Source organism: Salmo salar, chromosome 01 (assembly GCF_965601325.2).
Source record: "Salmo salar chromosome 01, fSalSal1, whole genome shotgun sequence".
NCBI lineage: Eukaryota > Metazoa > Chordata > Actinopteri > Salmoniformes > Salmonidae > Salmo > Salmo salar.
The window spans coordinates 135,329,959-135,345,062 of NC_138291.1; the positions used below are offsets into that span (position 1 = coordinate 135,329,959).

Below are 15,104 nucleotides of genomic sequence, written 5' to 3' on the forward strand. Positions count from 1 at the left end.
TTTGTGTGCTAAGTCAAATTGTGTACAACATCATCCATTTCGTATGATATGTTACATCCTGCAAAATATACATATTTTGTTTTTTAGAAATTCTTGTGTTACGAATGCAATTCGTACTATATGTTACCCATTTGTTGTGCTTAAGATCCTGGAGTGCATCTTTAATTCAAACCTCATTTCCATTGTAAAAGAAAAGCAGGCTGAGATATTGATGTGTGTATTTGTTCAGCTAAATCTGACCTTTCCTTGCCCTGGACATGACCACAGCTAACAATAATAAGATAAATAGGAGCCATTGTTACAGGTGAGAATATAATTGAAGAAATACATTATCGGTATGTCGACTCAGAGCTTCGAGATGCTGTATCTGAAAATATTTCTCCAATCTGAACATCTTCGTATGAACTAAAAGGTTATCAACTAAAGGTTTTACCATACAAAATGTTTTCAAATGTCCAAGTGTTTGCATTTCGGTGTTACTGTATGAGAACGACATGGACTCCGATTAAAGTGCATGTGATCATTTACTTTTGAAGCGCTCAATAGACTAGCATTCACAAAAGAGTAAGTGTACCAAAAAGCATTCCATTTAGAAACGTGTAATTCAAGTGCATTTCCGTGAGTATAAATACAATAGAACATCTGAGTAATAATTATATAAACTCTCTATATGTAAAATATTTCATAGTAGGAAATACAGGCCAATAAAACAGAATATTTTATATTAAAATACAGTTAAACAGTGGCCGACAGTCATGGATCAGCATCATGGACAGTATTTATCCCTTAGTAAAAACTGGATTCATCAACGCATAATTACAAAAGGATTATCAAACTTCAATATAAAATATAGATACATTTACTGTATAATAAAATCAGCATAGATTATATTTGCACTCATTCAGGCGGTCCCCAATTTCCTCCCGCTTGGCCATAACTAGGGTTGCAAAATTTCTAGAACGTTCAATCATTTCCCTGGCTTTTCAGAAGTCCTGGTTGGAGGACTCCAGATTTCCTGCTTATTCCCTGATTCCAGGAATCCTCCAACCGGGATTTTGGGAAAACCAGGGAATTTATTGAAAGTTGCAGGAATTTTCCAACCCTAGCCATAATTGATATTGCTTACACCTTACAGATCTACACACATCAAAGTGTTAGGACCAAGGGGGTGGGGTAGTGGGCAGATTGGGACCCATCACAGGATGACGGTGTCACAGGACAAGGAGGATAGATTGTCCTAGCCAGGATAAGGAGGGCATTACAGCATAGAAATATAATTTATAGAATGGACATCCCCATTCAAGTCAATGTACTAACAATGGGTGAACTGGCCGCCATATTAAGTGTACCCATGCCTTTACCAGTCAAATTCCAGTGTGCTAAGTGGCCGTCCATTCTATAGACTATATTTCTATACAGTACAGTCACTAGTCACTCTTCTTATTGCTCTCCGTTTCAGTGCTTTCCGGTTGCTCTTTGGCCTTCTTCGGGGAGCCCTTTCCCCTCTTGTGTGCAGCAATCTTGGACGGGGAGCCAGGGGCTGCGCCGTTCAGGCTCTCACAGGCCTCTTTCATGCTCTTCTTAGTGGCTGTGGACGGCTTCTTCACTTCAAGGGTCTCAGTCTCCGTGGTGAGGGTGGTATAGGAGGATGGTGATGGACCAGCGAAGAATGTGCTGTATATGACAGACTCGATGGGAGCAAAGGGTGAGGAAGAGGAGCCGGTCAGCATCATCCTTGTCTGAAAAAAAAAAAAAAAAAAGTGATGGAAGGATTTAGAAGAAAGGAGAGACAGGGTGGAGTGATGAGAATACACTGACAACTACAAAAATGACTAATGAGGTAAACAGATTCTTAATCAGACTAAATGCAACTTTAGTGAGTTGACCGGTAAACCCCAAATGAACATTTGAGAGTTCTGAAAACCTGTGCTTAGATTCAGAGTCGAGAGCAGGAGACCTCAGTGTGAGAGGATTGAGAAAGAATGACGCAACAAGATGAAAACGATACAAAAATCTCCTGCTGGGGCAACACTAAGACTAATGTTGAGTCATAGCTAATGATAAAGGTAGGTCATTCAAATAACATGACGAACACTACCATTTAATGCTGTAATTTCCATAAAAATTATGTCTGGGCTGTTTTCCCAGACGAATAAACCTATTCCTGTGTTTAAAAAAAAACACTTTCAGCTGAGATTGTCCTATTGAGTATGCTTTATTAGTTCATGTCTAGGCTTGATCTGGGTCCGATAAACATACAAGTCCTATAGTGTTAGGGTTGGGGTTGAGGCTAGGTCAGTGACTGACCTTGTTGACGACGGTGAAGACAGTGTAGATCAGCATGAGGTGCTGTTTCTGGACAGGAAGGTACTGGTTCTGCTGCAGGGCAAACAGCACCGCTCCTATCAAGGTGACCTTAGTGGGGCTGCGCAAACACAAAGGTTAAAGGTCGAAGGTCAACTCAGATGTCATGACTTCACCATTGTGGTTCTGAACAGATTGTGAGTCACAGCGGGTAGGCATTCAGGATCCCCTCTTCGCTCTCCCGTATCAGAATAGGGAGACGCCACTAGACAGACATCATCACACAACAACAGATCAAAGTCATAGCCAACACAGTCAGCCAGCCAGCGACAGATCTGTCACTCAGTGAGTCTCCAATTACATCACTGGGTTTCTGTGCACAACATCATACAGAGTCAAGTACAAGCACTGTTAGAGGAGACTTACTAGGTCATCTTAAGAAGCTCGTTGGTCTCTGGCTTCCAGACTCCTCGTACCAGCTGCTCAAAGTTACTGATCAGACCCCCTCCAGCACCTAAAGAGAAAGAGAGAAGTAGACGCTGTGTAATTGTCCTCTGGGTTGTTACAGTAGCCTGTACAGCCTGATCCCAGATCTGTTTGTGCAGTCTTGCCAGCTCCAGTGGTCTGTTTGGCATGACCATACGAGTTTGCTATACAGCACAAACAAATCTTGGAGCAGTCTAGTTGCATTATACTCTTTTGGTCCAGTACTTAGTCTAAAAAGTCAACTCAATGAGTTTGTTTGCTGCTAAATAAATACTAAGAATGTAATGCGTGTAAAGGCTTCCGGGCTTCATTTACAGGATCACAATTACTGTCAACTCAACCTCATGTTATGTAGAAACATTTGTAAGGACCAAAGCTCAGGACGTTAACGACGACAACAGTAATGGCTTTGATATCCATTACATTTCTCAAACCCGTCTTATGAATGACTACCTACAAGGCTTTACTTTCCAAATTGACTCGCACACAACGTACCCACTGGGCAAAAACTGGTTGAATCAATGCTCTCTCCACGTCATTTCAACAACAGAAATCTATGTGATGACAGTGAATCAACGTGGGAAACTGATTGGATTTGCAGAAAGTCATCAACGTAAGAGAATTTTTTTTTTTTTTTTCACCCAGCCTTTAACCATGACATGGTGAATGTGTTGTTGAATTTAAGTTAGTTGACAACTCAACCGGATGTAAATCAAAACTAGATGTTGAATACACTTCATGAATGGGAGTGAGAGTGTTTTATGTATCTGTGTGTGTGTATATGGGCATATTTCACATGCTTGTCTGTATACACACACAGTGGTACCTTAGCATAGCGTATAGTGGCCAGAGGTTGTCACAATCTCTATGGTTATCAGACTGTATGCTTGTGTGGATTGCATTCACAATAGATGCCTACTGTACCTTTAGCCCATCCTATAGCGATCATCACCAGCAGGCCATCCTTGTACTTGCTGTGTGCCTGAGCCACACCCCCCAGGACCTTCCATGTGCGGGTCACCTCCTTCATACCCGTCAGCACCAGACGCAGGGGGAAGAGGGCGGTACAGGAGTACACCACGTCCTGGGGGCAGTAGAACACCAGGTACCTGGAATACACACGCACACACAAACACAGGGAAGGCAGGCACACACACGGACAGGAATGCGCGCACATATGCATCCAAGCCAGGACTCACACAGAAATGTACACACGCACACAAACAGACATTTGAGAATTAGCTCTGTTTACATTCAGTTTATTGTAGTAAACCCCCAGCTATACTGTCTGTTAACAGCAGTCTTCTATTTAGCCAGCAGAGGGCGGTATTTTACCCAATTCTTCCCACAAACCACAGCCATGCAATGTCCATTCAGGAAGTAGTGAGTAAAATATTACAGCAAAACACCTTGCTGCTCCAATCCACATCATTATAACGGCGATAAAACATAAAAAGCTTTTCATCGAACACGTATGAAATTGTCAGACCGGGGTAGGCTGTCTGTAGTGTGCGTGTTTGTTTTCTCAATGACGACATAAATAACAGCATTTTTAGCCTTTATTTAACTAGGCAAGTCAGTTAAGAACAAATTCTTATTTACAATGACGGCCTACCCCGGGCCAACTGTGCACTGCCCTATGGGACTCCCAGTCACAGCTAGATGTGACGCAGCCTGGATTTGAACCAGGGACTGCGGTGATGCCTCTTGCACTGAGAAGCAGTGCCCCTGCGCCACTCGTGAGCACCCAGTATATATTACCTTCACCGTACTTGAACAATTACATATTCTAGCCTGGTCCCAGATCCGTTTGTGCCGTCTTGCCAAATCCCATGGTCAACATTGCCATGCTAAACATATACAGCACAAATAGATCTGGGACCAGGACTGGCTAATTGGTCCATTCCTGTGTGGTCATTTACCCACTTATTTGCATATTCTGTTACACAAGTGTATGTTATCAAAACACCCATAGGCCTACTGAAATCCACAAGGTAACTAAAATTGAATTTAAAGTGGTCAATGATCTTAGACCCAACACAGATGCCAACCTGCTCTCTGTCCTTGTAATCTTAGATTTAAGTGCTGCATTCGACACGGTTGACCACGAAGTCCTTCAGGACAGACTGGAGAGGTGGGTTGGTCTCTCCTGTTCACTTCTAAATTGGTTTAGGACCCATTTAACCAGTTGAGAGTTTGTCACCCTTGGTGAACATAACTCAGAGAAAATATATATCACATGTGGAGTTCCACAAGGTTCGATTTTGGGTCTGATACTGTTCAGTGTAATATATATATATATATATATATATATATATATATATATATATATATATTAATATATATTAAATTCAGAATCTAAAATCCTAGTCTTTATTACCTGTAAATTTAAAATGTGCGGCCAGATTCCCTCTCTGTGCTTTGTCTCCAACAAGTCCCTCGGTCTTGTCTTGATTTAGCTGGAGGAACTTGTGTGCCATCCAAGTATTTAAATCACTAATACAGTCTAATCGTTTATTTGTGGAGCTAAAATCCTCTGGTGACACAGAAATGTAAAGTTGTGTATCGTCTGCGTAGCATTGAAAATGTAGACTGTATTAGTGATTTAAATACTTGGATGGCACACAAGTTCCTCCAGCTAAATCAAGACAAGACCGAGGGACTTGTTGGAGACAAAGCACAGAGAGGGAATCTGGCCGCACATTTTAAATTTACAGGTAATAAAGACTAGGATTTTAGATTCTGAATTAAATTTCAAATCAAACATTGGGAATGTGAACAAAATAGCTTTTTTCCCCTCACCTGAGGAACATTGCCAAGGTGTGGCCGTTTCTCTCTCAGGCTGATACATAGAGACTCATCCATGCTTTTATTACAAGCAGGCTTGACTACTGTAATGCTCTCCTGTCTGGTCTTCCCAAGAAAGCCATTGGTCAACTGCTAAACATACAGAATGCTGCAGCACGGGTACTGACCAAGACCAGACGGAGAGCACACGTTACACCGGTTTTAAGGTCTCTGCACTGGCTGCCTGTGAGTTTTAGAATTCATTTTAACGTTCTTCTATTGGTTTCTAAATCCATCCACAATTGTGCACCCCAATACATGTCAGACATGCTTTTAAGTGATGTACTCAGTAGGTCCCTCAGGTCCTCTGTCATTGGCCTTTTAAAATCTTCTTAGGGCTAGGCATCCCGCTAGCGGGACAACTTCCGGTGAAACTGGAGGGCGCGCAATTCAAATCAATAATCATAAACATTATGGATATTAAACATTTAGAAGCATACAAGTGTCTTATATCGGTTAAAATCTTAGATTAACAATAATTTAACTGCACTGTCCGATTTACAAAAGGCTTTGCAGCGAAAACATGCCATGCGATTGTTTGAGGATGGCGCCCCACATCAAAATATTTTTCCACCAGCACAGGTTTCATAAATTCACAAATAGCGATTAAATATTCACTTTGAAAATCTCCCTCTGATTTGTCATCTAAAAGGGTCCCAGCTACAACATGTAGTGTCGTTTTGTTAGATAAAAATCCTTCTTTATATCCCAAAAAGTCAGTTTAGTTGGCGCCATCAATTTGAGTAATCCAGTCCTTCAAACAAGTCAAAATACATTTCTATTTAATCCTCAGATACGCTAAAATGTAATTAAACTACAATATTTCATACTGAAAAATGTATGTTCAATAGGAAAACGATATTAGCAGGTGCGCGTCCTCTTCGTCCCACGCACAGACTGATTTCCAAGACTGTATCCCTGTACTAAACTAAAACTATAATTCTTCCTCATTTGGGAGGAAACAAGCCTGAAACCTTGAACAAAGACTACTGACACCCAGTGGAAGCCATAGGAATTGCATACTGGGAGCTAGATTTAATTTTTTCCCTATACGTTCTATTGGAAGAGCATGGTTGGTTTTTCTTTGGATTTTCTTCTACCATATACATTGTATTAGTCTCCTACATCATTTAAACATTTCTACAAACTTCAAAGTGTTTTTTTCCCAATGGTACCAATTATATGCATATCCTGGCTTCAGGGCCTGAGCAACAGGCAGTTTACTTTGGGCACGTCAGTCAGGTGGAAATGGAGAAAAATAGTTAATAACTTCTTCAGGCTAGGCTCTATCTCAAAGTCTAGGACCAAGAGGCATGGAGAGGCAGCCTTCAGTTGTTATGCCCCAGCCTCTGGAATAGCCTGCCAGATAACCAGAGGGGGGCCGAAACTGTGGACATATTTAAAAGAGATCTTAAAATACCTATTTTTAGCTTTTCTTTTCCTAAGGGTGCTTTTTAGTTGTTCAGTTTGTGTCACTATTTTGTTTTTTTATCTTGTGTTTGCTGTGTAGTAAATATTTAAGCTTTTTTTTAAAGAAATTCCTGTAAAGGAAATTGCATTGCATTCCATGTCTGAAATGTGCTGTATAAATAAAGATTGATTTGACATAGACAGGTTCTTAAATGTCCATGTTTAAAAATAAATGTACAGCAGAGTTCAACAATCAGTAAGCATGTTGGATTCCCCCCAGCAGAGGGCACTAAAACACTATGGTATTGAAAAGGAAGCATGGTGGATGTGTTTTTGTTTTTTTAATCTGGGAGTTTAATAGGTGCCATTTTATTCAGCCCTTTCCCCTGCTGTGTATCCAGACTGGGAGAGCCTCAGAGAATCTATGGTCCATTGGTTTTCAGGGTCCACTGAAGGCAATCTACACAGTATTCTAGTGTGTATTCCAATGGCTTTCCCAGAGACACTGCATGTTTTCGTGTGATTCCTCTCTCTCCCCATCTCTCCCCACCCCCCCCACTCACCAGATGACAGAGGCCATTGGCGAAGTTCGACAGAGGGGCTATAGTGGCCTCCCTCTCTAACCCCTACCTCCCTCTCTGATCTCTTAAAGCTAATACAGGACTCACCATATGACAGAGGCCATGAGAACGCTGGTGCTGTTGGACAGGAAGGCTATGGGGGCCTCAGCCATCATGAAACCTGAGAGAATGCCCCCGCCGAAGCAGTAGAGCATGGAACTGAACCAGCAGGCAAACGGGCTCCTCCGCGCCACCTCCAGGGCACCTGAAACCCAGTCACCAGCGGTTAGTTTATCTAAAACTAAGTAAAATAAAGTACAAGTACAATATAACATACGACACAATGGGTCCAGGGCAGTTTAAATATTAACTACAGTAGACAGAGAACTGAGAACCAGGTCAGCCACAGGACTAGGATATGTGCTCATCTCACCTACACACATTTTGATACAGATATGAGAATCAGTTTAAGGACTTCAGAGTAAAGTGCAGAGTTAAGAGCTCAAAAGTTGATTAGGGCTGGTATCTGCTCAATTAAGATTAAGTGTATCGTCTCCCCATATCCCAAGCCATTCAGCATTGTGTTCCTTCACGCTCAGTCAGACTATGGACACTGCCTCTTAAGGAAGGAATTCTAGATCAACTAGGATCAAGTATTAAGAAAGACTTCCACTATGTATTAGGGACAGACACAGGTAGTTGGGTCACTCAGGTCAGCCAAAAGGTCATTACACCACAAACAGTGTGGCAAATAAGCTAATAAACCCCACCCACTCTGACAAATAAATGTTATGGTCAATTAAAAATATGGCTATATATAGTATGCTCACATGGTGAAAATGTACTAGTCAAGTACAAGATCAAGTTGCTACCACTTGGTCACCAAAGATGGAGAGGGTCAAAAAGTTCATGGCTTGAGTGGAGGGAGGTGGTCCGGAAAATGATTGATGGTGATGGAGTCTGCTGATGTACAGGATCAAGTTCCTACCAGTCCAGTCCACCATGTGAGCATAGGACGTACACAGCTGAGGCCCTTCTCAGAGCCATATTTAGCACCTTGGCTCTGGCCCTTCCTCATCTTAATTTGCCAGTTCCCAAGTAGTCTACTTCCTGGTCTCAAGGTTAGCTCCACGCTAACTAAATCCTGTAATGCCAGCCTGGTTAATCTGAGGGATTAAAGACTCCTGGAGAGGCAGGCAAGGAAGCCTCCTGCCCTGAGCACGAACACAACTAGGAAGCCATGTTATTTAGAGTTCTCCCTCTTGAACACAACTAAGGCTTCCTTTATAAGACTGCAGAGTAGACCTATGGTAACTACATATGCTCTTCCCATTGTCTCAATAGTTAAAACGACAGTAGTGTTTATCCTGTTGTGTTTTCTAAAATAAAATCATCAATTTTCCTGTATTTTGATGGTTTTATTGACAGGATAAATTGGAAACAGTGGAGAGAGAGAGAGATCAAATCCATGCAGCTCTTCTGTGGCAATGTGTGGTCTGGAGTTGGTAGCGACAATGCGACAATGCCCCTTGACCAAACTCCAACAAACAGCCACACATCCAGACGTCAACCAGTGGTTCGGGGAGAGAGGTTAAGAGAGGTTTTACAGGAGGAACTACAACCGTATCTGAAGTGTAACTACTAAATCGCAGGGCATCTGACATACTGTTTACATGACGTCACATGATATAGATCAAGCCATACGGTTTGGTGATTACCTGTTTCCAAGAGAGGGTGAGCTACAGTACACAGTTGGCACACACATACGCACACAAAGAAATACACACAAAGCAACAGCAAATAAACACATACGCCAACGGTTCCTCACAACTCCAAATCTCAGGCGCCACCAAACAACCATTTGCACAACCATTCAATAGCTGATGAAAATGTATTTGGTGCGTCAGTTCACTACAGATGGACACTCAGCTTTGCGCAACAGTACCCATCTGAACACACATACATCAGAACTGACAGCCTACATGGTCGGCGGCGTTTGCCGTTGGAGCAAGGTAGCTGATGTTGCAACTAAAGTCGTGGTTACAGCACGTCAGCATATTACCCATCAACAACATCCCTAATCAAAAGAACTGCCATCATGCCAACCATCAATTGAAAGCAGGTCGTAGTCAATTGACGGAAGGTTATAACAGTCGTAATAACCTCTTAACAAGCTTAGTAAACAGTTAAATCACTGTGAAAGCAGGAGGAGCGGTGTAACCATGGCTCCTCCATGTCACAACAACGCTTAACAGGTTGTCATGGTTAAATATTTAACCTACCCGTTTAAAATATAGCCTGGTCCCAGATCTGTTCGTGCCCTCTTACCAACTCCTATGAGTTGTCACACCAAACAGTTTGCAAGTCCACACAAACAGATCTGGGACCAGGCTAGGGTAAAGGAAGGTACTAAATAAAGAAACAAAAGCTCGGAGGCCATGCATGCACCAGATCTGGGACAAAGCCTTCTGGATAGAAGATTTGTCAACAGCAGATCTCTAAAGATGAGTTTACTCAGAGCCATATACAGTCTATACATACTGTAATGACTCGGGATGGATTTCTATAGCAGGTGGATGGGATTGTTACGTTAATGACATATAGGAATAAGTTGTACTTATGAAGTAATAACATACCTGTCTACTGGGAAACATACTGTAACCTGTAACATAACCAAAGGCACAACATTCATGAATATGCCTATACAAAGAGTTCAATGGTAATAGTACAGATAGTTCAATGACATGCATGTAAATGTGTACACAACATCTACTGTAGGTGTTATATCCCTTGAGTATATAGGCATAGTGTTGGTCAAATGTAGCCGTGTTTAGAGAGGATTTCTTTCTCTCATGAGAACTGAGCAGACAGCAGAGAAACAGAGTTGGTTATTTTGTCAAAAAGGCCTGCAGAGGTGTGTTTTGCCACATACAACAGCAGTGTGTGAAATTAGCTGTGATGAGCTTCCTGTAGTTGAAAAGCAGTTCATGCCTTGAGGGCTATAAAAGCAGCAGAGCCAGCCAAGCAACAGAAATTAAGGAAGGCTGCGTTCCCCCCATTTAGCATAAGTAAACAAGGGAGGTGAGAGGTTTTGTCAACTAATACGTTCCACTGCATATGTGTAATTATTGAAGCTTTGTTGAATCGTCTATCCCTTGCACGCTGAGAATCCCTTGAGAATGGGTGAACTGGTTATACTGCCAGCTAGGGATATTCATTGAGTGGGTTGTTGAGTTTTTGCTTCAAGAGTCCCCAGAGAAAGCCTAAAACATTTGAATTACGTCATGTAAAGTGCAGTGCTTCTCCTTTCGTGAATCACAGTATTTGCCTGTTGAATATACAGTCCCAATAAAAGACAGGAAGTGTTTACAATGTTTCCATTGTGACATTTCCGTGACCCCTTTACTTTTGCATTTGGACAGGTACAGTGTGACAAATTACACCCAAAAAAGGAATGCTTTCTGGAATCCAATCTCTCGTCGCAAACTCAGATCATGACACCAGCAGAAAGAGTAACCCTGCAGAGGTTTAGGTTGTGCAGGAGACAGTGTGCACGTCACCCTGACCACCATGCCTCGAGAGACCTTGGTTACTAGCACATTTTGCATTCAGAGGGCATTTACAAGTCAAATCTGATCTCGCTGTCAGGCTGCAGGCTGGCCTCCTTGGATAGTTATGGGTAAAGTAAAGACAACATCCTGGTGTTGTCCTGCTATGTAGTTTGTTGTGGTGAGTTGGCCCCAGTCTGTGATATTTCACATGCTCTCTCTCCAAACAGGAAGGAACAGAATGTGGTGTAACCCCTGTCTCTCTGTAGTTCCCGTCTACCGGGTTCACTTACAGGGTTTCTAGAGCTGCAGTTTGTTTCTAGACCCTGTTTAGAAAACACTGATGCATGTCGCTCTGAGAGACTAGTTTCACGTCACAGAATCCTCAGAGTCTGGGAGAGACTTCTCTCTCTCGTTCAGTCCGTTTGTCTTTCTGTGTCTGTCTCTCTGGGCCAGGTCTCCTCTGTGAGTACTTGAGGATGGGCACTTCTTTTTAGATTACAGACTGTTCACAGAAGGAACTAATGCTGCGTTTTTCCATTTTAGATGGCAGACAGACCTCCCACTTCCTGTACAACTCACTCAGGGAAGTTTGGACACGGCTTGAAATGACTCTGCTGTATAAAGACAAGTGCTCATGAAAAATACTTTTTATAATAAACACCATCTATATATCAGCGGTGCTTTTCAAGTGGCTCTAAATGTAGAATGCTTTGTGGGAATCATGACAAGATCCAGTGCTGTCTAAAAATGAAGGCCAGCCAGAACAGGATGGAAGACAGAGGGGAAAAGAACAGGCTCTTTTGGAACATTCCTTTCCTTTCTGGGAGAAAATATGTTTTGGAACTTAGACTCTAATAAGCTTCATTGTTCTCTGTGGCTTCAGTTCGAGACTTGATCCCTGATATGGCTGTAGATTCCACTAATATGGCTTTCTGTGTTGTAGAAGCCATCATAATACAGGCAAGGCTATGACCATATCGTGTCACACACACACACTCTCCACACACCCAGAGGAGGGGTTATATGAGGACCACTGGTGCAAGTTGGGTGACCGTGTGATATTTTGGGAGGTTGACAGCAGAGGCAAACTGCACGAGGGCAACCCCCTCCATTACTCAAATCATTCACACCCAGGAAGCCTGTGGGACATATAGACTGTACCCCAATTTACACCCCATTCCAAATTTAGTGCACTATATTTGACCAGAGCCCTATGGGCCCTGGTCAAAAGTAGTGCACTACTGTATATAGGGAATATGGTGCCATTTGGGATGCAGATCATAGCCTATAGGATCAGCAGCGGCTGAGGTATTGACAGGCCAGAGGGAATGAGATGCCACACAAGTCAGTGAAGCCACACTAGCTCTAACCCTGCTGTTTGTTTTAGACCTGAGTTCAAGTCCTATTTGATATCATTTCAAATTCTTTATCTGGGCTTGACTGAGCTTGCCTGCCGCAATGGAACCAATAGAATTGTCACAAAAATGCAACTATTCATCTGGTACTCCAGACAGACTAGAGTAAATGCTTGAATATTTTTTATTTTGAACTCAGGTCTGGTTTGTTTGGGGAAAAGGTCAACCTTGAAGCTGTAAAACTCCACCTGTCTCTAAACTGAGCCACTATAAGAGTGACATAAATATAACAGACTTGGCATAGTGTCAGGCAACCCGATGTGCAGTAGGCCTGTACTGTTGCTGCTACCTATATCACAATGGTTAGTGCCAGTGATAGTGTGTTTGTTGTAAATGTTAAGATAACATATGAGGTCAATACAGCCATGCCATTGACTGATTTACTTTCATTGACCTTTAAGCTTATCATAAACGTTATCGTGATTCATGAATAGGCTACAGTAGTTGATTGTGTTCTCTAAATCACACATTCTGTGTTATTATCCATTTATAGCCTACTGTATGTCATTATCTACATTTGGGTCACGTTTTTCCATCCGTGAGTCTTGAGGCAGTATTGATGCCAAAACAGAACCAGAGAGGAGCCCCATTCAATTATTGATGGGTCTCTTTCGCCTCCCTTCTCAAGCACAGAGTATCAAAATCTTATAGCTGCAAAGCTCCAGTTACATACAGTTCAGGCTAAAGATTAAAACTGAAGTAATTAGTCCCCACGCCCTGATACAGCACAATACACTATCTCACTATGTGTGTGGGAGAGGGATTGTGTGTGTGTGTGTGTGTGTGTGCCCGCACACAATCACTGTCCACTATATGAACTTCCAGAGGCATGTTTAAAAACTTGAAGGGTGCAAAAGTGGCGTGACTTGACCTTGTTAATGTCAACTGGGCAAATAGATAAAACATAAATAGATTTAGCTAGGACTCATGCATAGCTCTGTCACTTTGTAATATGAGGGATGTCAATTCTCAAATTAATCCCGCAGCAGTAATCCATTCCCTAAGATTATTACGCCATCCAGCTGTGGGTATTTCGAAAATGAAAACATGACGTGGCCAAAAACGTTGAATTGTGTGGAATGTTCTCTCAAGTTCCACGTTCTCACACGCTTACTCGAACGCTTACTGTCACGTCTGGTGTGGAGGCAACTCGAGGCGGAATTCTGTCATCAGGGAGCAAAAAGTGTAGTATTCAAGCCTTGCCTTATTGTCATTAAAATATGGAAAGCAACGAAGCAAAACATTCAATAGGCTAGTAGATAGATTAAGCTTTATAAACAGTTATAACTAGGCTACTGTAGTGAACTAGACCGGTCAATGTCAACCCGCTGTTGAACGGTCTTTGCTTACCTGGCTGTTCTCGCAATGCCATCACTGAGACAATGTAATGCGCCGTGTCAAAGTATGGAAACATGGACAGACCAGCCAGTCCATGGGACACTTCGTCCAAATTCAGAACCCCAAACAAATCCATATTTCTGTTACTCTGGAATCCCTCGATATGAGTGCTCTCTACTTCTAATCTTCGAGGTGTTTAAATAAGTGGCAGTCGTCCAACTCCGAGCATCTGAGCAGTCGGTTAGTGGTTTATCCCCGGTCTGTCGCGTCTGTTTTGTCTTCAGAGTTCAGATCAAAACAGCTGGTTCTGACGAGCGCAAAACTGACAACACCTGTTTATCGGTCAGCAACGGCTCCCTATGGACAAGGGACAGCCAATGCAATGCCATTGACATCAGGATGCGGAATTCCGGCTACGTAAGTCCGTCAATGAGGTGGCGGTTGGAGCGAGCGGAGCTCTCTGATTGGCAAGAAGTGGAAGGATGAGCCAATCAGAGGTGTGTGTGTGGCTCGCGGACTGACGCTATAGGACAGGTTTCGCAATACACTTCTGCACGCGCGTGGACACACACGCACACACAGACACACACACGCACACGAGCATACAGGTTGCAACTATTTACATAATTGTAATTACATGAGCAGCAGGTACAGTTATGCACAGGTTATTATCGTTGCAACTGTTTGTATTGTGCATAGGTAGCGTGTAACAACTGTGTAGGTACACTTTGCATCAGTCATTACAGTATAACATGTAACAATTTGTGTAGGTTACCTACTGTAGGCTAGCCTACCTGCCAAAAAGAAAAAGGGGATGCATGTTGTATGTGTAGGTTTATTTTGATCGAACAGTTCGTGAACAAGAACATGTCTACTGTAGATCAAGTTGAGGGCTCAACCATGGACTTAGATAGACATCGCATCTTTGTATCTGTCCCATTATGGCGCCTGTGAGAGCACGGCAGCGCCATGGAGTCCACCTCCATTTTCAATAAATGTTCTTCTTCTACTATATCTATACGTTGGCCAACAAACTGAAAGGGTACATACTGCCACTTGGAACATGTTGTTTGAACAGGTATAAATCCAAGGTTGGCGATTTGCTGCCACCTGCAGTTATGGAACGTTTGCTCAGAGGTATAATTCATTGGCTGACATAGCCGCAGGAAGATGTTTGGGGGTGGGGGGGGGCT

The 15,104-nt window shown here is 42.5% G+C and overlaps 1 protein-coding gene across 1 annotated transcript; it reads right to left on the minus strand.

Annotated features, from left to right (window-relative positions):
• Positions 1 to 705: 705 nt before the first annotated feature.
• Positions 706 to 14,290, minus strand: tmem38b (transmembrane protein 38B). The gene is made up of 6 exons (XM_014125291.3): positions 13,924 to 14,290; positions 7,716 to 7,872; positions 3,715 to 3,899; positions 2,731 to 2,818; positions 2,308 to 2,425; positions 706 to 1,739 (listed from the first exon to the last, which is right to left on the minus strand). The coding sequence occupies exons 1-6, from the start codon at positions 14,045 to 14,047 to the stop codon at positions 1,428 to 1,430; spliced, it is 984 nt and encodes a 327-aa protein (XP_013980766.1). The 5' UTR covers positions 14,048 to 14,290; the 3' UTR covers positions 706 to 1,427.
• Between the last annotated feature and the right edge of the window lie 814 nt (positions 14,291 to 15,104).

What these genes read in the sequence shown, in the direction of transcription:
- tmem38b (XM_014125291.3), bottom strand. Translation starts at nt 14,047, where the DNA reads ATGGATTTGTTTGGGGTTCTGAATTTGGACGAAGTGTCCCATGGACTG. An exon ending in CTCATGGCCTCTGTCATATG is followed by an intron (nt 3,900 to 7,715) that starts GTGAGTCCTGTA and finishes TGTGTATTCCAG; the next exon opens with GTACCTGGTGTTCTACTGCC. An exon ending in TCTTCACCGTCGTCAACAAG is followed by an intron (nt 1,740 to 2,307) that starts GTCAGTCACTGA and finishes TTTTTTTTTCAG; the next exon opens with ACAAGGATGATGCTGACCGG.